The following is a 22,631-nucleotide window of genomic DNA, read 5'->3' as shown; positions in this document are numbered from 1 at the left end:
TGTTTTAGTGGGTTAACGAGGCTGTCTGTTATGTCACGTGACACGCTCTGAGAGAAAAGTGCGCGAGCGGAGACAGCTTGTGAGGAAAGTCGCTCAGGAGATGCACGCGCGCTGTTCGGTCCACATTCTTTCGCTGAAGCATCAGATCAGATTATGCTTCGGTTTTAATAGACTACACGTGATAATAAATAAAACTAAATATGTAAATCACTCGTCGCTTTTGCTTTTCTAACCGTTTGTTAGTAGTCGTTTGTTGCACAGGGTTGTTAACGCTTTACTATTGTGCGCGTGAACAGAGAGGTGATTCCGGCGCGCGGAGGACTGAGTGAACTCACATATACATAAACAGAAGATCTGAACTAATTACAGCAAGTATGTAACACTGTTTATTTACCTCTTTATATTCATCATTTATATACAAATACTTTCTTATTTAGGTGTATTATTCTGATACAGCCAAGTCATTATAAGGTACGAGGCTAAACATACAATAAAGACGATTTAGAAATGTACTTATTTAAAAGTTAGGAGACCACTTTATTAAATCATATTTTGTTAATTTCTGCAAATAAATCACCTCTGTTAAATTGTTCTCCAAATTTCGGTGCTCAATTTATATTGTTGAATGTAAACACATATTAAGTATATTACGTATTTAAATGCAATATCAGGACTAAATGTGCCATACCTTAGCACATGTTTTAATAGTATTATATTTTACACAGAAACATTGTGTAAAAGTCTGTTTTCTCAGTCTGTTTTTTTTTTTTAATCAGCAAAACAACCTTTGTATGAAACTCTTATGTACTGTTATTATGAATAAGCTATACAAAATAATACAAACTCCATTTCCAGAAAAGTTGGGACACTTTGTAAAATAAAAACCTGTAAAATCTGTAATTTGTTAATTCATTGGAACTAAATGAGAAAGAAAAAATTTCAGTGTTTTCAACTTAATTCTGTAGAATGTGGAAATTGTTGCCTGCAACACTGAAAAAAGCTGGTACAGATATCTGATAAAACAGCCTCATGTTTAGGGTAGTGGTAGCTTAGTAGATAGGACTCTGGGATGTCAGTTAGAATATTGTGTGTTTAAATCCCTGCTGAGTTCCTGTGCAAGGTCCTTAACCCTCTCAGCTACAGGTGCACTATTTAATAGATGACCCTGCATTCTGACCTTAGATTCAAACAAGCTGGGATATGTGGAAAGGGAATTTTATTGAACTGTACATGTGTATATGTATATATGACAGTAAAGGCATTGTATTCAATGTTTGTTATCATGCATAGCAATTAATTGACTTAACTTCCATTAATGGGTCTTCATACCATTATGGATCCCCCAGAAGACACTGCATGTTAAAGTAAGACATTGCATCAAGTCCTGTTTTAGGGCTGATTATTACATTAGGTTAAATGTGCATCAATCTTTAAAAGGTTCTGCTATGAATTCCAGCTTTGTCAAGCTTTGTTGTAAATTAGAATCATTTTGGAGCATTTAGTGACTATCCTGTAAAACAGCATCTGTTTCTGTCAGTAACTGTTGACTTGTGACATATTTCTTTTTGCTAATGAATTGTATGTACTATACATGATTAGCCATACCATTAAAACCACCTCCTTGTTTCTACACTCACTGTCCATTTTATCAGCTCCACTTACCATGTAGAAGCACTTTGTAGTTCTACAATTACTGACTGTAGTCCATCTATTTAACTACATACCTTTTTAGCCTGCTTTCTTTAACAGGGTGTTCTTCAATGGTCAGGACCCCCACAGAGCAGGTATTATTTGGGTGTTCGATCATTCTCAGCACTGCAGTGACACTGACATGGTTAGTGTGTGTTGTGCTGGTATGAGTGGATCAGATACAGCAGCACTGCTGGAGTTTTTAAATACCGTGTCCACTCACTGTCCACTCTATTAGACACTCCTACCTGGTTGGTCCACCTTGTAGACGTAAAGTCAGAGACGATGGGTCATCTATTGCTGCTGTTTGAGTTGGTCATCTTGTAGACCTTCATCAGTGGTCACAGGACGCTGCCCACGGTGCTGTGATTTTGCCACTGCAAATTTAAGCTCCTGTGCTGTTTCTGTTGTTTTGTGCACCACGTGTATGTGTTGCACTATTTGATGCAGTCTGTGCAACCTATAGAGGCAGTTATTTTCCTTTGCATTTATATTTATGACATTTAGCAGACTCCTTTATTCAAAGAGTTTACAGTTGTAACCATTTACCATGCAAGCAATTGGGGGTTAAAAGTCTTGCTCTGTGGCAACTTGGTGGTGGGGCTTGAACCATCAACGTTCCGACTACTAGTCCAGTAATGTAACCACTGAGCCACCATGGCCCCTTTGAACTCTGGCCTTTTATAAATCAAAGTAAGTGTATTAATATGAAGCATTATTCATTTGCAGATCGTATTGTGAATCCTCTGGCAGCTCAGCAGCTATTTTCATGTTAATGTGGCATTAAAGAGTATTGATTGATTTTGCTTTACATATTACTTTCAGTGGTGATGACCAGGTTGTATTACACTACATGCAGCTTTTTAGTTATGAAGCACTCATGGGTCTGGCTTGCAATTATTTACTCACTAACTTAGTCACTGCAGCAGGGAGAGTAGTTGACATTGTAGTTGTTTTTGTGAGCTTTGAATGGATGACATAATGTGTGTTTACTTATAGTATGCTGTTTTAGTACCTTGGAGAGTGACGAGAATGTTGTGACATCCATTTTAATTATTACTTGACATTACTTTCCAGACACACCCATTGCTAGCAGGTATATAAAATCAGTTATAACTGAATTTTTTTTTTGTTTATGCATTTTCTCCCGACTTTTAGCGCATCTAATTGCCCGATTGTGTCATGCTTCTTCTCCACTAATGCCGACCCCGGTTCTGATTGAGGAGAACAAAGCTAACCCACGCCCCCTCCAGCAGCTGTATGCATTTTGTCACCTACACTTTGATGAGTGCATATGCGGATCAGCACTGTGTACGGAGAGACACACCCTGATCAACGCACTCATTCCCCGTCTCTGTGCAGACGCCATCAATCAGCCAGCAGAGGTTGTAACTGCATTAGTTATAAGAGAGTCCCTATCCGGCTTAATATCCCACCCCTATCTGAACAACAGGCCAATCGTTGTTCATGTGGCTGCTCAGCCCAGCCAGCAGGCAGAGTTGAGACTCGATATGATGTATTCGAGATCCCAGCTCCTTTGTTCTAGCATGTGTTTTACCGCTGTGCCACCTGAGCGGCTATTGAACTGAATTTTTAATTTACATATATATTCAAAAATGTGTGAAACTTTTTCCCCAAGTGTAGGCTGTTATAGCCTCAGCAGAGGAAGGGTGTTTGAATTTTAATACTCATAGTTTTGGAATGGAATGTCCAAGAAGCTTAAGTGTCCACATACTTTCAGCCATGTAGTCTTCCACGAGTTTTGTTTTCTTAAAATATTTAGACTGCAAAGTTGAATCAGTACTGCAATCTTGCCTTCTGTACAAAACTCTTTAGTTCAGTGTTTTATTATCTTTAAGTATCTGTGGATGAGCCTCAACTCTGTGATGCTTCATTTAAAGTTAATGAGACATAAAAGACGATCACTAGAGCAGTCACTCTAATTTGCTTAATTAAATAACTTCCTTATAGCTATAATATGATATGCTTTATGAACACTAGCTTCTCTTTATGCTAATTAGTAGCATATTACATTAAGCCCCCTTAGTGGCTGGAGTACTTACAGTGGCTATAAAAATAAGTGGTTACAGCTAGGAACACGTTTATGCTTGGTATTAGGGATACAAGGTGAACTGATAACTAGTTTATAGTGTCCACTTCAGTGAAAAACACATAAACAAGTTACACACAGATCACAGCTCAGATTAAGATCTCTGAACACACTTTGTAAACAGAGCTGGTGCCTGCACGATGGAGATGGGTCAGAGTTTCAAATCATTGTTCTTACTCTGCACAGACTGGCTGTGCTCTTAATAGGAATCAAGCATCAGCTGCTGGAAATGAATTTAAATGACATTTTAACTGATAGCATTAATTGAGTAATGACCCAAGTAAGTTCCTTTGGATGAAAGCATAATTTACATTTACATTTTCAGCATTTAGCAGACGCTTTTATCCAAAGCGACTTACACAATGAGCAATTGAGGGTTAAGGGCCTTGCTCAAGGGCCCAACAGCAGCAACCTGGCAGAGGTGGGGCTTGAACCAGTAACCTTCTGGTTACTAGACCAGTACCTTAACCACTAGGCTACAACTGATACTTAATATTGATTTATTATATTGCATTTTAGTTCTAGCATACTAATGATGAAAAAGGTAGTGTCCCTACAGCATCAGAATTATACAAGCACACACAGTGTATGTCATCTTCTATAACTGACTGCTGCATTTTTAAAGCTCAGGCTCAGGAAATGGTTCAGTGAGTCAGCTCTGCCATATTATTTCAGAAAGCGTGAATGTGACGTACAGTATATATATATTACACATTCAAAGCATTAGGTGTGGGTAAATGAGTATATCCTCCATTATTGCATGTGCGACACACTTTTCCTCAAGTTTAATGCTAAAAGTTTAGTAAGGTGACAGTGTCACTTTATTAAAAAATTAATTATAAAAAAAAATTCCATCACCTCTTTATTTGTGTTTTTTTTTTATCTGCATTCTTTTCCCTTATTGACATAAAGAGAGAAACAGGCCAAGGTGCAGAAGGTTTGGAGCTGATGAGGTTACGTGTGCATGTGTAAGAGTTATTGACCTGACAGAGGCTTGACCCAGTTTACAGGCACACAGCCAGAGAGGAAAACCCATACGGCTGTGGGGACGAACTGCACTTCTTAATTAAAATGCACACAAGAAGAAACCCCCAGAGAGCAAAAACAGAGACTGCAGGAATTTAAGTGAAAGAATGGGATATTTCCTGGATTTCTTATTTACATGAATGGTGGGTGATGGGTGGTTTGCATTAGAACTATACAATATTTTTCTATACAGATCCATTAGTAAAGCAATAAAAGGTTAAATATATGGTGATGGCATTTTGGAGCAGTGGGTAGCACTGTAATCTCACAGCAGGTAGCCTGGGCTTGATCCTTTCCGTGTGGAGTTTGCAGGTTCTCCCTGTGTCCGCATGGGCTTCCTCCAGGTGACAATTGAGGACAGTAAAAAGACTGGCTATTTACCTTTAACTAGGCATATGCTGCACATTTTTCATTTGCTTTCTAGTTGTTTGGGTAGATCTTAGTGTTCATATTATAAAAAAATATATGAAAAATGTAAATGAGAAGCAAACAAATGAGTAGAGCAAAGCAGAGAATCTAATTCCTGTTTTTTCACACTAAATACTAATTCACCCCATTGCAGCTGTGAATAAAAATCACATCTGCGACAACTACAGCACTGTGATTAGACCTCTGTTCTCTATTATAGCAGGTTTAATTACTCATAGAAGAAATGTTAGCTGTGGAAAAAACATTTGATCAGTTCTTATGCAGGACCACCACAGACTTTTTCTTTTCTCTATAATTTAATAATAGTACATAAAAACAAACCATCTGGAAGTGCTTGGACCTTTTTGGCAGTTACAGCCCACAGTCATTTATATTCAACAGAAAATATTCTTCAATTTTACAGCATCCATAAAAAGCTTTGAAAAGCAGTCAATGATGCTATAAGAGCATGTGAGAGACTGAGATATAAAACTGGCTCTGTGATGCCCAGTATGAGACCATCAACACAAAAAGCTCACACCAGGCTGAATGCACCCAAAAAGGAAAAGGGGGAGAGTTGGAATGAACTGAACTGACCAGTGGTTAATGCTTTTACAAGGGTCAAATGCATTAAGGGTTAACCTTCCTATGAGTAAGCCAAAGGAATTAATGATGTATGCCTGGCTTGTTCAGTGTAGTTGTAGTTTGGTTGTATGCTAGGGATTATCTTGCTGGAAAGTCCAGTTCACTTTCACCACAGAAGGTATAACATTCCTCCTCAGAATGACTTATTATTTCTGGCACCTTTCTTGTACCAAACAAACCATGCATTTGGCCAAATGCAAATACCATTCCTTCTGGTATACTCTGGTTGTTCTTTGCTGTGCCTGACTCCATATATGAAGTCCTTAGTTGTAAAGTGATCTGGTTTATGGTTTCTGCTGCCACATTTGTTCTGGCTATCTTTAGGTCATAAAGACTAGCAGTACATATAAGATGAGCAATATTCAGCAATATTATGTATGTCATTTGCTGCATCATTCAACTGATAAAGCTCTCCAGAAAGTTCCTATTTGGGGGGCTCATATATGCATATACAGTTGCAATTGAACATACTTCACTTCAATATTTCATTTTCATAGATAGATAGATAGATAGATAGATAGATAGATAGATAGATAGATAGATAGATAGATAGATAGATAGATAGATAGATAGATAGATAGATAGATAGATAGATAGATAGATAGATAGATAGATAGATAGATAGATAGATAGTTCCTCTTATACATCATGATAAGAGCATCACCTATTAACTATTTACCTGTTTATCTGTGGAAACTTTTAAAACAGTTGTTCTCTAATTTTTCCACAAATTTCCCAGTCTCTTATTCCCCCTGTCACAACTTTCTTGGAATGTGTTAAATTGGGAAACAGCTTTAAAATGTTGGTAAGTTAAAACGTTACTTACTCTTTATGCTGTTTCTCACTGATCTGAGGTGACTGGGCACTCAACAGGCACACCGGGCCATGTATAAGGTAGGGAGGGCTGTATTGAATGTCACCTTCCTGCCACTGCAACAGTGACCTCTGTAGTGTAACTGGGGTGCTGGCAAAGAGATATCTTCCATACATGTTAAAACTCTCTATTGAGATCTGCTAATGGGGAAAAGAAAGGACTTTACACGTTGGAGAAGATGTGCGCTAGTCTTCACCTCTAATCGGCCATGGGTGTTTTTGCAAGAGCCAAATGAAATTGAAAATGACTACATTTGGAGAAGAGTGAAAAAAATAATAACATGTCTGATCACAATCATCATGTCTGCCAGTTTCTTTATAGTCTGTATGTATGGGAAGGCATTTATTTCTTGTTTCGTAATGTTCCATCTCTCGTTTTATCTGCCTTGCTTTTCTAAAGCTATTCATTCATCTAACCTCTTTGGCAATAGATGGTTACATTTGCAGTATCACACACTAACACACACAGACACAAACACTTACCTGCACACACATTTATTGGTTCTTAACCATTTTATGGGCAGAGAAAGACATCCAATGCATTAGCGGGCAAATACCCTTCTTTAAAAACAATTGGCAGTGTGTTATAAAAGAACTATGCAATGCCCATCCTACCTCATCAGTAGTCTTATGCCAACCTGGTCAATGATTTATGCAGACCTGAACAGTCACCATGGTTTCACAAATAATCCTGCATTATTACGGACTGAACTGGGCTCTGTATGATTAGCATAGTACCCTAACAAGCAGCACAGTGACTAGGAAAGTGCGTCAAAGCTCACAACCCCATGCTGCTTAATGCTATTGTGCAGGCTATGAATCAGCATTCTTTTAGATGTCTGTATAACTTTGTGAATCGGGCTGATTTTTACCATTTTAGCCTAATGATTGAGCTTAAATGCGTGCTAGCCTGCTGAAGTACCCACTGCTCTTTTGAAAGCATGAGTAGGAACTGAATCCTAATCCAGGGGCTTGTTCAGTTTATCTTGTTGCAAAAGACGATTTTCCAAATCTGTATTTGATCTTGGTATGGAACTTTTGATGTGGACTAGATGCTATTAATGCCTGGTTTATTTAAAAGTCTGGGAAGTGTTTATTTTTCAGATAAATAACATGATTTTTAGCTATTTACAGGCTCTCAAATGGGGTTTGATAGTGTAGTAAATTGAAAAGAGTAAAAATCAAGTCTTTTTGCACTATCAAGCTAAATGGTATCCCACACTGAGATTATTACATCACAGTTTTAGGGTCATGACGAATAAGAAACAAAGCAGAATGGGGCTGGTGGCATCTAAGCTCTGACTGCCACTGGCTAGCCTGTGTAATCTTTGTATTTTATGAAATATTTCCATGTTGCATTACTTTATATTGAATGTCATTATTAAGGCTCAGTATGTGTTTGTTTGTTTGTTTATTAGGATTTTAACGCCATGTTTTACACTTTGGTTACATTCATGACAGGAACGGTAGTTACTTATTACACAAGATTCATCAGTTCACAAGTTTCATGTCAAACACAGTCTTGGACAATTTTGTATCTCCAATTCACCTCACTTGCATGTCTTTGGACTGTGGGAGGAAACCGGAGCACCCGGAGTAAACCCACGCAGACACGGGGAGAACATGCAAACTCCACACAGAAAGGACCCGGACCGCCACACCTGGGGATCGAACCCAGGACCTTCTTGCTGTGAGGCGACAGTGCTACCCATTTAAGGCTCAGTATGTGTAGAAATGAAAAGATTACACCAGTTACACCAAGTTGCACCAGCTTGCACCAATACCATGTTTTCTAGAACCAACTCTGGAATTCAAGTGCAGTAATGTTATTGGCAAAATTAAAAACTATACCATTACATTATTTCTGGATGCCTGTAAAATGCACATAGTATACAATGAACTAGGCTTAATTTAGCAATGTTATTTCATTACAAACAAACATGAATCATCCAGTTGTGCAGCAGCCGTTAGCAGAACATTTTAACCCAATAAATATATGTAAGAAATTCATTACAGTCCAATTTCAGAGGCAAAGGATAAACAACTCATGTACTGATTACAAATTCTAATAATTTTTAATTCTAATAATCTAATAATAATCTGATTAATAATTTGAAAAAATATTTTTAAATGTAATATATTTCGTTGTATTTTGTAAGCAAATACAATTGTGGTCAACATATACGACACCCTTGATTGTTTAGTATAAAAACACCAGTATGGATATGTACCAACTTTTTATCAATAGAATCTTTTAATAACGTGTCCAAATACTTTAAACACAGGAAGTTTCAAACACTTTATTACAGGAGTTATTTTACATGACATACTTAATAATATTGTAACTGTACAACCAGCTAGCTTACATGCCAACAATTCAACTTTACACAATCTTGCTTATTTTGTTTTCTTGTAATCGAAGATAAACATGCTATTGCCATCTATACTGTATATACAGCAAATACAATTATTGGCAACAATACTGCCTTGCTACTGGGAAACTGTTAAAATGATTTCATTGAATATGCAGAATATGCTGTACTGCTCAACATCACCCTTTTTGCTCAATAAAATCTCTGTTTATTGCTCAAATGTCATTTATTTGACTCAGTATATTAGCACAATATTTGAAAGTTTTCAGCCATCTGGTCCTTCAACAGTTTTAATTATTAAAAGAGAGAAAACAGATTTAATGAGAGACACTTTCGCTTCAGCCGTCATCCATATGTGGAAAGTTTTCCACTTTACATGGAAATGTTGCTGTGGGGATTTGATTCCACTTACTGCCATGAAATCATTAACAAGGTCAGTCACTAATGTTTGCTGTTAGTCCAGGCTTGTGAAAACAGTGCCTATTTAACTATATATTTTTTAGCTTAACATTTCATTTAAGTTACAAGTAAAAACACAACAGGTTTAAAATTATAAAAAAAATAAAAAATAAAAACTAGGATAGCAGAGTTAAAAATGGATTAGTCTTCTAATGTAGTACTTGAAAGTCACTGTTTAAGACTTGATTGCCGTCATTAGTCTGTTTGGATATGTCTCTACTGGCTTTGCACATCTACATTGGGGAACAGTTGCTCTTTTTACTTGCAGGATTGTTTGTGTTGAATTGAATTTTACAGAGAGCAGCAATTAACTTTTCCATCCACAGAGTTTCTACAGAATTTAGAAACTTAAAGTGTGTTTAGGATCATTCTTATGTTGGGAAGGTGACTGTGTTGTTGGTGCTTTATAGTTTCCAAAACGAAATAATGCTTCAGAAAAGCCTCAGTCTTTTTGTATCCATTTCATAACTTGTGCCTTTTCACAACTTTTTTAAATCACCTTTTTAACCAATGGTATGTATTTGCATTGCTATGCACTACTTTGGAAGGTAATTAGTTGCATCTCGGCAAGTGTATAAAGCTTACTTTAAAGCAGTGGTTCTCTTTTTTTGTCTTAGACCCCCCTGTGTTCAAAAATCTTTCTTTTGGGACCCCCTTAACACAGGTTATGATATTATTCTTACACTTTTAGCAGGGATGGTTAGTGTAGTGGGTTTACTTCTGGTGAACTGGTGGTGGGAGCTTCTTTACCTTGGTCTACTTCAGCTGGATCTGCATCAATAACTAGATTAGCATCAGAACTTTTCATAGTCTTCATCCTTTAAACATTGCAGGAGGACAAATCAAATATGTGTCCATTCTCAATGACCCAATGTAGGCTATAGGCAGTTTAATATAGATCTGTATGACATCACAAGAAATCTCCCATAAGCCAATAGTCTATTGATTTTCCCGTCCCATTATGTGTGATTCATTTTACTGGTTTTTACTCTCAATTAAATGCAATGGGATCCCCTCTGGGCTCACTGAGGCCCCCAGCCCCCTGTTTGAAAACCACTGCTCTAAGGGACTGATCACTTATCCATTTACATTTACATTACATCTTCTACTTTTAGCAGACACCTTTATCCAAAGCGACTTACAGTACAGTTACAGTATACAATCTAAGCAAGTGAGGGTTAAGGGCCTTGCTCAATGGTCCAACAGCAGCAACCTGGCAGTGGTGGGGTCCAAACCAGTGACCTTCTGATTACTAGTTCAGTATCTTAACCACTAGGCTACGTCTTGTCCCCCTTATCCAAACCAGGTATTTGCTATTTTTACTTTGAAGTAAAGGGCTATTTTTTATTAAATAGACCAGAACAAAATTTTTTGTCATTTTTAGTGTCCACCAACAAAAGGTAAGGATGTAAAAACTATAATTTTCTACAGGCACTGTACCTCTCTAGTTAATCTTAGAGGCAATGTTTAAAGTATTTCTGCACCAAATGTTGTAACTGAAAGGGGCCTTCATAAAAAGGGTTTTGTAGTTTTTATATTACTTATCTAGGCAACTAAAGAAAGTCTGCCTGAGACTTTTTTGTCAGAAATTTTATAAAGCATTATGCTTTGACATAGATATTTGAGTTCTTTAGGCATCTGACAAATCCAGACTCATCTTACGGTCTGCCAGACAGTAAAGCGTGATTCATAGCTCTGGAGAATCTACACTGCTGAGAGTACAACGGTCGTGGCATCTTGACACACTACCTACAAGTTTGAGTAAATTTTAATCACTTCACAATTGTGTCACACCCGAGCTGTTGCACTTACAAGTCTGACTAATCGACTGGTTGGAAGAAGGTTGTTGTTACTGTGTCATTTTTGAAGAGGTGCTTACTGAGGAGCCAACTACACTAATAAAAATGGATGTCTGGATTGTTTGGACAGATATGACAGATTTCCACGTATCATCATGCTTGAGTTCTATGTGTAATACAAAACAGCTTAGAGTGAAATCATAAAGGAAGTTTAAAAACCTGTTTAAAACATCAAAGTGACATAGTAACTAAACTAGTAGGATATGTCTCACTACGAATCTCACCCTTTGTGCTTGTGTATTTCTGTGTTCTGCCCTCTGAAGAAGCGGATGATGGGTGTATGTGGCAGGAAGGCGTTGACGCTGCTCAGCAGTGTGTTTGCTGTGTGCAGTCTGGGTTTGCTGGGCATTGCTGTCAGCACCGACTACTGGCTCTACCTGGAGGAGGGCATCATCCTGCCCCTTAACCAGAGCACAGAGATACGCATGTCCCTCCATTCAGGTCTTTGGAGGGTCTGCTTCTTGGCAGGTAAACATGAGTTGTCTGTATTTGAATGATATGTAATGAAAATTGCATTTAAGGGGAACTGTATTTAAATATTAAATAAAATATATACAATTCAAATTATTTAACTCCTACTGCAAAGTATGTGTAATAGCAAAATTTAGAAACAACCCAATAAATTTTGGCTTTGTAATCTACCAGTACTTGCTTTATGTGTCTGTGTTTGCACAGTGTGACTAAACTATACTGTTCTCCTCCTGTGTCATCATTCTCTTGTCTTCTCTCATTGTCTGTTTGTCAGGTATTGCTTTTGGACAGTGTTTTTACACATTCATGCTCCATTTTAGCATCTCCATCTTCACTATGTCATTTCTTTCCTATACTTTAAACAAAATTCAGACTTGTCTATGCAATGCGTTCTTATTAGGGATGCATCGATACCATTTTTTCCCAACCGAGTACGAGTACAAGTACATGTATTTTAGTACTCGCCGATACCGATACCGATACCTATTTAGAATGATGCAATCTGGAGCATTATGGAATAGTGTAGTTTTTAGTGTAAAATAGTGCAGTGGAACAGTTGCTTGGGTTGCCATCACTAATTGTAAAAAAAAAAAAACACCGCACAGCCATCATTGAGAAAGCTTCTGACAAGCTAACGTTAACGTTCATTAATAAACGCACGTAATTAACGTTGTGCACATCATACATGCGATGCGATTCTGCTGATTGAAATATTTACTTTAAAAAGATAATACAGTCCGATCCCATCTGAGCCGATTCTATCAGCACATACATTCGTGGTTCACCTCGGTAAATCGTAAACGACTCTGAGTCGGCTCCCGCTCTGTGGTAATAACCAGTATAATTAAGCCTGAGCTTTATAATGTAAGCGAGTCGCACAGAATGTTCTGTAGTAGTTGGTGTTTATTTACAACCGCATCATTCATTATAACAGTAAACACGGAGAGATGACTGAGAAAAGAAACTTACGCTGCGCTGAAAATGAGTCGACTCCTGAATCACTTGTATCGACACTGTGAACAGAGTATTGAACACAAACATGTCCTATAACAGCGGTCGCTGCTTTTGTAACCGGTTATCTTCGCTGTTAGCTCTATTTTAAGGGTTTTTTTTGTCAAACGGAACTGAATAACATTAAACGTGCGTGTGAGCGTGGTCAGTGAGAATAATTCAATCTGTCTCCCGTGGGTGAAAAATGAATTGCTTTAGTTTTAGAAGTAAAAAAATCTCATAATGTCACGCCCCCCGGTCAGGCACTCGCGCCCCACAGGTTGAAAATCCCTGCGTTAACGCAGCAACGTGCACTAGGTACACGGTATCGGATGTTTAGTATCGGAGCCTCGTTTGCGAGTACGAGTACGAGTTAATGAGCGCGGTATCGGGCAAATACCCGATACTAGTATCGGTACTCATGCATCTCTAGTTCTTATACACAATATGTGTGCTGTAGGTGCATTACAGATAATGTGTATCAGCCCCGGTTCTGGACCGCTTTGCTTGGGGGGGCAGTAAAACCCAGGTGCGTCGTAGTGGGGGGCAAAGTGGGATAGAGTCACCAGGGCCCCAAATCGGGGGAGGGTCCTAGAGGGTACAATGAGAAAAGAAACGTAGAAATAGAGCAGCCGATGTGGATCGGCAGACGCACCTGGTACATGCACCCGAGCGCAGGTTCACCAAGGGGTGGGGGGCGTGGCGGAAGACGTGCGTGGCAAATGCGACTGAGCGCTGGTTCACCAAGAGCGGCTGCGGTTCAAAGGGGACCCACGGACACTTCTTGTGCATAAGGCCCAGAATTTGGTGCTACGCCCCTGCTTGGGGGGGCAAAGACACAATTTGGGGGGGCAATGCCCCCCTCAGCCCCCCCCTAGCACCGGCCCTGATGTGTATGCTGTTACATTTAAGCAAGGATGTTCGTTTCATTTCAGTGTTCTTGCTCAAAAGCAATTCTTGAGGGGGACATCAAGTACTGTTGTTTTAAATTTTTAAATAGGCTACAAGTTAGAATGTTCCACCAGTAATACCAAGAATGGCCTGTAGATGGCACACTATAGTCATCTCCAAAAATGATCTATTTATTTTTACAATTAAATAGGAGGAGACAACTCTCTGTTAATCCCTCGTCCCACCGCCAGGGTTTTCACCCCTGCTTATAAAACGGTTGTTCTTAAATGTTTTTAAATATTGTACATTAAACTGTTCCGGTGTATTGGTGCGCTACAGAAAAACATAGTCAAATTTGATCACTTTCCCCACACACTAAATATCATTAAGGGTGTGGCACCTAGCTTCATATCAGGCTCTAAATCTTCAACTAATTGTCGGATTCAGTGTTTTCAACTCTATTATAATATATAATCTATAATATATAATATAATCTAGCACCCAAGTGGCGCAGCGGGATATAACTATTCCACTATTCCATTCTGAGCACCTTGGTTCGAAACTTTGCATTGCCACCGACTGGCTGGGCGCCATCTAGCAGGCACAATTGGCAGTGCCTTCAGCAGACACTAAATGGCTACCATGTCTGCTGGGGCGGAATGACCAGACTCTAAGTGGGTGGGGTCTTCAAACGCTGTGTAAGGACCCTGATTAGCAGATAGAGGCGCCTGTGCAGAATGCATGGGCAAAAAGAAGGGGTCCGCTAAGGACTGCGCACGTGTCGTCGGAGGCATGAGCAGCAATATACCCACCTCGAATGCAATTAGGGATCCCCAGTGGCGGAAGACAAATCGACTACACTAAATCAGGAGAAAAGTAGATTTATATGCTTAAATAAATAGAAAAATAGACATAATTTAATTGTTTTAAGACAGCCAGAAAACATGCTAATGATTCAGTTGTGATAAGCTGTAGTTATTTCATATTCATACCTGCATGTAGCAGTAATTTATAGTAACTTATTGGGTGTTTAAATAAAGGTTTGATGTCCCCACTGTGCCACATATTATGTATTTTCTCCTCTGAATTTGCATATAAGCTTTAAATTTACATGTAATCTTTTCATGCTCATCCATACATGTCTTACAAGTTGACGTTGATTCCTTTTTTTATTTAGATTTACCTCCACCTGAGAGATTAACCACCAGTGAACCAGGTATCTCATTTAAGTCATTTAAGACACTGTACACACACACACACTTGCACTTGTGCGCACATAGTCAAGTGCACACAAACACTGAATATGAATGTAAAAACGTAGTAACAATATACACCATGATTTGTTGGAATGTTTTGCATATGTTCTTTTACAATGCTTTTGCTGTGGTGATTTGTGAAACCAGTGGTTCGCAACTCTTTTCTTCAAGACCCTTTTTTTGGGTTGTGATAATTAGGAATGTTCCACACCTATGCTGGAGGGCCACAGCCTAGCACACCTCCCTTTTACACGTGTGAAGCCTACTGTTGCTTCATGTCGGCCAGTGATGAAGCCTTTAACACATACAGAAGACTATGTTATGCCCCTGTGTACCTGCACCACTCGTGCCTGCACCTGTTGTAGCAGCAAGGAACATTGATTTGCCAGTTGCTTTTGTTGAGTAGATGACCAGGCTTTAATAAGGTTTAAATAAGGTTTAATAAGCTTGATTAGCAATTTGGTTAGATTCGTGTTTGTGATTCAATTAAATTACATTTCTTTATTAATTTATTATATTTATATCATTGGCCACCTGGTTAAAAAAACTTCTGATTCATTGATATGTTAAGTTTCCAGTAAGCATGTGGGTATGTACATGAGCTGAAATAAACTGATCAACCATAACATTAAAACCACCTCTTTATTTCTACACTCACTGTCCATTTTATCAGCTCCACTTACCATATAGAAGCACTTTGTAGTTCTACAATTACTGACTGTAGTCCATCTGTTTCTCTACGTACTTTTTTTATCCTGCTTTCACCCTGTTCTTCAATGGTCAGGACCCTCACAGGACCACCACAGAGCAGGTATTATTTAGGTGGTGGGTCATTCTCAGCACTGCAATTACAATGACATGGTGGTGGTGTGTTAGTGTGTGTTGTGCTGGTATGAGTGGATCAGACACAGCAGCGCTGCTGGAGTTCTATTAGACATTCCTACTTAGTTGGTCCACCTTGTAGATATATAGTCAGAGTTGATCACATATTTATTGCTGCTGTTTGAGTTTTTCACTCTCTAGACCTTCATCAGTGGTCACAGGACGCTGCCTACTGGGCGCTGTTGGCTGGATATTTTTGGTTGGTGGACTATTCTCAATCCAGAAGTGACAGTGTGGTGTTTAAAAACTCCATCAGTGCTGCTGTGTCTGATCCACTCATACCAGCACAACACACACTAACACACCACTACCACGTCATTGTTACTGCAGTGCTGAGAAAGATCCACCACCCAAATAATACCTGCTCTGTAGTGGTCCAGGGAGAGTCCTGACCATTGAAGAACAGGGTGAAAGGAGACTTAACAAAGCATGCAGAGAAACAAATGGTCTACAGTCAGTAATTGTAGAACTACAAAGTGCTTCTATATGGTAAGTGGAGCTAATAAAATGGACAATGTGTGTAGAAACAAGTAGGTGGTTTTAATTGTATGGCTGATCAGTGTATATCTGAATATATGCAAAACTATGCACAGATTATCGTGTGATATTGGTGCAATTTATGACCACACTGAATTTCAGTTACAAACAAGAGAAAAAACATCAAAGAAAAAAAACATCTTGATACCACATGATTTTCATGTGAGTGGACATAATAAGCAAAAATCCACACACATGCACACTTATCACTAACTCTTTCTTTTACTATCCCACCTCTGGTTTTGCTGCACAACACGTGAAAGAAGTTTCAAGCAGCATGTCATTTTATTCACTTTTCATTACTCCACATCTGCTGATGCCATGGTGATCACATTATAACCACATTCTTATTCACAGAATCCTTTTTAAATCCCTACTTTATTTCCTCTATAATTTTCATAATGCTTTATGTTTGTCTCTATTTCCTCCTTTCCCTCTAGGAGAATGTTTACTGCAGCTGTGAGCGGTTATTTTGAACCACTGGTATAATACAGTCATTTCCAGTTTCTTTTCAGCTCATTGTCACAAGCTTCATTTTATGGAAGCCACCGAATATGATTTACACTGCTGTCGGTGTGATGTAATGTGATCAGCATCTTGTTCTGGTTCTGTATTTCAGGACAAGAGAAGGGACGTTGTTTCACCATTGAGTACGTCATGCCCACCAACATCCAGATGACCTCAGAGTCAACAGTTAGTGTTCTGAGTAAGTACCACTATTTATGAATCATTTACTAAGCCAAACAATAACAAATGTATTCCACTTCAATTCCAGTGTTTTTTAGTAGCACCAATTTTAATGTAAAGCTAACAAAGCCACATCCTTGTTTTTTAAATTTCTGAAAGCTGAACAAAGATGTTATTCAAATATTCATGAAAGAAATACATTTTAGCTGTCATAATTAAGGCCCTACCTAATTCACAGCTGTCACGGACCCTGAAATGAACAGTTTCCCATGAAATATGCAATTTGCTGTAAATTTCAAAATGTAAGGTTTGTGTTCAGCGATTTAACATTTTTCATTCGCCAAGCGTATGAAATCTGAGGCGCAATATGCAGAATGTGGTGGTTCTAGCAATCATACCGGATCATACAGCATCATAATTAAGTGTAACACACTTTTCTGTGGTGTAATGAGGTGACAATGTCCTTTGGGGAATTCCATAATCAATGGAAAAGTGTGATTCTCTACACACATGACCATCTCTCTGTAGCTCTGTGCTCAAAAGAACAAGTTAGTAAAGTATTATGCTCTTGATAATTTGTACAGTACAGTTTATTTCTTTCTTTATAAACTCATCAGATATTAAAGGCGCTCGGTTACACTAGCAATCAGTTAATCAGTCAATCAGTAAATACTTCTTTAAATGTGATGTATTGGCTTAAAAAGTTCCTGAAGTGGCCTGATTTAAAAACACAGAAATGACACTTCACATAAACAAAGTAATGTCAGGGCTTACAAAAATGATGAAAAATGATGAAGACACAATCAGCTTCCAGTAAGGTTGTTTTTAAGCAGCGTCCAGTGATTACTGTGGGTACCTATTATACCACAATAAAAGCAGCACGTTTTTCTAAAATCTAAATGTATGCCTCTGCATCAGTAGTGTGTTCACATATATGCAAGTCACCCCTCTTTACCATGACAGATGTTAGCTTTAGCACCTCTGTCTGATAACAGTCTGAATAGTCCTATTTATCTTTGACACAGAGAACTCCACATTTTTCCACTCTCCCATCTGAGATAATGGCAATAATTGATGGCTTTTTCTTTGTGTAATAGTTTCAGGATTCATTTATTGATGCAGTGGCGGACTGTTTTAAGTGACGATGGTTTTCCAAACTACTCCTGTGCCCATGAGATTTGTATGGATTTTCTAAATCTTCACAATATTATGTATGGTAGATGATGAAAGATGCAAGCTGATGCTTGCAAGAACGAAGTCTTTGGTGGATCCTCATTTATACCCAGTCAGGATACCCTGACATGTTAGCTATATACCTGCTTATAGTGGAATATTTCGAAATGGAGTACATTGACTGTTTTATTCTTAATTTTGCTCATGTACCAATTTCTAAAGGTGTTACAGGCATCTAATTCAAAATTAAATGGGGCTCTTTATAGATGTTGAGCTTACTGTGGTTCTTGGAACACTCAAAGCCTTAGATATTGGTTTATAAGCTTGCTCTGAGCTATGCCCTGTGATCAAGCTTACCTATGATCAAGTGATCCACAAACAATTTTTTGGTTCATAGCTTGGTTTTTGTTCTGACAATACAGTGTAAATTGTGGGCCCTTAAATTCCCCTTTCTAATCTTTTTACTTTGTCATGGTGATTAAATAATAACTGAAGAAGAAAAATAGCTGGTATATCAGAATCAAATCAAAATACATTGAATGTATGCACTAGAAGTATATTAAATAAAATCAAAAGGGGTTGAATACTTGTCTTTCTCACTATACAAGCATTGATTGGTAGATTTCTTTGTCTTTATGTTTGTGTGTGTTTGTGTGTGTGTGTGTGTGTGTGTGTGTAGAAATGATCCGCTCAGCCACACCTTTCCCACTAGTCAGCCTCTTCTTTATGTTCATCGGTTTCGTCCTGAACAACATTGGTCACGTCCGCCCCCACCGTACCATCCTCGCATTCGTCTCTGGGATCTTCTTTATTCTCTCAGGTAATGATCAAACTAAATGGCTGAGCTTATTTAAACATAAAGCCTAAGCTCTCCAAAAGATGTTTAATATATTTATGATAAACAGTACAGTTAAATATCTTGAAATTATTATTATTTAATTTATTTACTGATAACTTATTTGCCTATTAAAAAGTCTTTTTTTTTAATCTAATACCTATCTACTGGATTTGTGTGATGGCTGATTAACAGAACATTGGCAGAATTTGTTAAATTGTTAAACATTTGTCATTAATAGTAAAAAGTGATGCAGTTGGGATATATGTTAGGTATATGTTAGTTTAAAGGAAACCAATATTTTTAAGATTAGAAAATGTTATGTAATGTCAGAGCTTTAGAAATGACTGAAGACAAGGGACAACTGGACAGGTGACTTCACTGTGTCTGTATTTTGATTTTTGACAGTGTTCCTGCCTACATCTTACAGTCACGGTGATGTATTGGTACAGTTTGTATCTGGATTTTGTTCACAAACATTATGCATTTTTAAAGCTCTGACATTAAACAACATATTCCAAAATAAAATTTACCATTAAAAATCTCTAAAGTATTTTTAGCAGATGTGCAATATATGGCCTAAATTATGTAAACACCTTGTCTCAAAGGGTGTTTGTTGGTGTTGAGGTCAGGGCTCTGTACTGGAGCCACTGGAGTTCCTTGACATCTCCACAACCCAATTATATACACACATATACATATATAGTAATCATTAGGAGGAGTGTCACATATTTGTATAGTGTATGTAATGAAAGTTAATGTATTTCTCTTATGGTTTGCTGCAGGTCTTTCTCTGGTAGTGGGTCTGGTATTGTATATCTCCAGCATTAATGATGAGATGCTGAACAGAACAAAAACAAATGAAGCTTACTTTAGCTACAAGTATGGCTGGTCCTTCGCCTTCGCTGCCATCTCCTTCCTGCTCACTGAGGTAACACCTCCCTTAATTCTGCTTTTTTTTTATTTATAACACAATTAGATCAGCATGTTCACACACCAGAAGCAAAGCCAGCTAATGAAGTTGGTCCTCTCCGGTCTCATGCATGTAATAACACTGGCAATGTTGATCAAATAATGGAAAGGCTTTCCCTTAATAATTCCCTGCATTACTGCTCACCTGAGGGGAAACTAAACAGGGTGTTTTTTTATTTAAAATCATTTTTCATTTCAAGTCAGTTACAGATGTTCTCCTTGTAATTGGATAAAAACATTTTGTGCAAAAAGCAATAAACTGTAACTTACAGGAAAAAATACTGCAGCTGTGGTAGAACCCTCAAGGGTATGTTCTTTGTACATTTTGTATTCATTTTTCAACTGAGAAAGATGTAATTCTTCCTACTCTTCTCTAGGGTGTGTGTTTGGAGTCCCGTTGAAAAAGCAAATACAAAGCACAATATATGGCCAAAAGTATGTGGATAGTAGATGCACATACCACCTACCTAAGCATTGTTGCAGACCATGTACACTCTTTCATGGAAACGGTATTCCCTGATGGCTGTGGCCCCTTTCAGCAGGATTATGTGCCCTGCCACAAAGCAGAAATGGTTCAGGAATGGTTTGAGGAGCACAACAACAAGTTTAAGGTGTTGACTTGGCCTCCAAATTCCCCAGATCTCAATCCGATTGAGCACACATCCTGTGGTCATGGAAAAGATGTTAATCTGTTTCAGAAGGGTCAAATTATTGGCATGCATCAAGCAGAGAAAACATCCAAGGAGATTGCTGTAACTACTAAAATCTGGTTAAGAACTGCCCAACGCATTATTAAAAAGTGGAAGGAAACATCATCTTAGAGGAAGGAATGTGGTCGGAAAAAAATCTTGAATGATCGTGATCAGTGATCACTTAAACGTTTGGTGAAATCAAATGGTAGAAAAACTACGACATATATACGGGGATATGTTTAATAGTGAAAGTAAGAGCATTTCCACACGAACAATCCGAAGGGAACTCAAGGGATTGGGACTAAACAGCTGTGTAGCCTTAAAAAACCATTTGTCAGTGAGGCTAACTGGCAAAAACTGCTTCAATTTGCTAGGGAGCATAAAGATTGGACTCTGGAGCAATGGAAGAAGGTCATGTGGTCTGATGAGTCCAGATTTACCCTGTTTCAGAGTGATGGGCACATCAGGGTAAGAAGAGAGGCGGCTGAAGTGATGCACCCATCATGCCTAGTGCAGTCCAGACCTGAAGCCCATTGAGAATCTTTGGGATGTGCTGGAGTGGTCCAGATCTCCCATCATCAATACAAGATCTTGGGGAAAAATTAATGCAACTCTGGACAGAAATAAATGTTGTGACATTGCAGAAGCTTGTGGAAACAATGCCACAGCGAATGCATGCCGTAATCAAAGCTAAAGGCGGTCCAACGAAATATTAGAGTGTGTGACCTTTTTTTTTGGCCAGGCAGTATATATATAGGTGTATGTAGGTTCATGAAGACATGGTTTGATTAGTGGGCTGCAAAGAGCCCTGACCTCATGACCCATGAGACACCTACATTAATTGCACCATATATTGTGAAGTGAATCGTCCAGTGTCAGTGTCTGACCTTACAAAACTAATTTTGACTAAACAGTCACAAATTCCCATATATACAATTCGAAATGTTGTATAAAGCCTTCCCAAAAGACTATTACAGTCTTTTTATAGTCAGACTATTAAAGTCAGATAAGAGCAGAGCTAATGAGTAAAAACTAGCTAGTGAGTGAACAGTTGGCTGTAATCCAGCAGTTCTGCCTGACTAGCATTATTCTGCAAAGGATTTTTATTTTTTTTTTACCTAAGGGCATTTAACAAAACAGAATGTAACAGAATTAAATTGAATAGATATTATTAAAACGTGTAAATAAAGTGTGATTATTCTGCTTTTCTCTGCAGGCAGCAGGTGTGATGTCTGTCTACCTGTTTATGAAAAGATACACAGCAGAGGACGTGTACCGGCCTCACTCCAATTACTACGGGCCACGCCTCAGCAACTGCTCTGATTACTCAGCTCAGTTTCTTCATCCAGATGCCTGGACACGAGGACGGAGTCCCTCAGACATCTCAAGTGAGGCCTCACTCCAGATGAGCTCCAATTACCCTGCCCTGCTGAAGTGCCCCGAGCACATGTCCTCTTCCCCCTGCTGAGGGTGCCTTCACACACACATTTACACACATGCATAGAGTTATTATACACAGACATATACACATACGCTACACAGGTACAGTTTATGTTTGGGCATTAAAATCCATGTTTTGTTTATTTATTAAGAAAAAATAAGTTACCATGTCCTATATGGAAAGTAAACGTGAATATTAAAAATATTCTACAAATTGTAGTCCATACCTACTGTTTTATAATAATAATAATAATAATAATAATACTGTTTTATGTTCTGAATTTGAAATATTCAAAAAATAAAATATAAAACATGCCATAACTTTTGCACATGCAAAACCGTTTTAAGTGATTAAATTAAGATA

General features: G+C 38.2%; 1 protein-coding gene across 2 annotated transcripts; it reads left to right on the top strand.

Moving 5' to 3' along the window:
- Positions 1–11,713: 11,713 nt before the first annotated feature.
- Positions 11,714–22,295, top strand: cacng5a (calcium channel, voltage-dependent, gamma subunit 5a). Of its 2 annotated transcripts, XM_062996942.1 has the most exons (7): positions 11,714–11,909; positions 13,938–13,959; positions 16,096–16,110; positions 17,083–17,174; positions 19,008–19,148; positions 19,949–20,094; positions 22,044–22,295. In XM_062996942.1, the coding sequence occupies exons 1-7, from the start codon at positions 11,714–11,716 to the stop codon at positions 22,293–22,295; spliced, it is 864 nt and encodes a 287-aa protein (XP_062853012.1). The 2 variants fall into 2 exon arrangements, with proteins under 2 accessions (XP_062853012.1, XP_062853014.1); XM_062996944.1 differs by lacking the exons at positions 13,938–13,959; positions 16,096–16,110 and having other exon boundaries at positions 17,088–17,174.
- Positions 22,296–22,631: the final 336 nt, after the last annotated feature.

Source organism: Trichomycterus rosablanca, chromosome 6 (assembly GCF_030014385.1).
Source record: "Trichomycterus rosablanca isolate fTriRos1 chromosome 6, fTriRos1.hap1, whole genome shotgun sequence".
NCBI lineage: Eukaryota > Metazoa > Chordata > Actinopteri > Siluriformes > Trichomycteridae > Trichomycterus > Trichomycterus rosablanca.
The sequence above is the reverse complement of the archived record's forward strand: the minus strand, read 5'-3'. Positions and strand labels throughout refer to the sequence as shown.

Bases quoted from the DNA above. Each gene is read 5' to 3' on its own strand.
- cacng5a (XM_062996942.1), top strand. From the start codon at position 11,714: ATGGGTGTATGTGGCAGGAAGGCGTTGACGCTGCTCAGCAGTGTGTTT. The intron at 17,175-19,007 runs GTAAGTACCACT...GTGTGTGTGTAG, and splicing joins GTCAACAGTTAGTGTTCTGA to AAATGATCCGCTCAGCCACA. The intron at 19,149-19,948 runs GTAATGATCAAA...GGTTTGCTGCAG, and splicing joins GATCTTCTTTATTCTCTCAG to GTCTTTCTCTGGTAGTGGGT.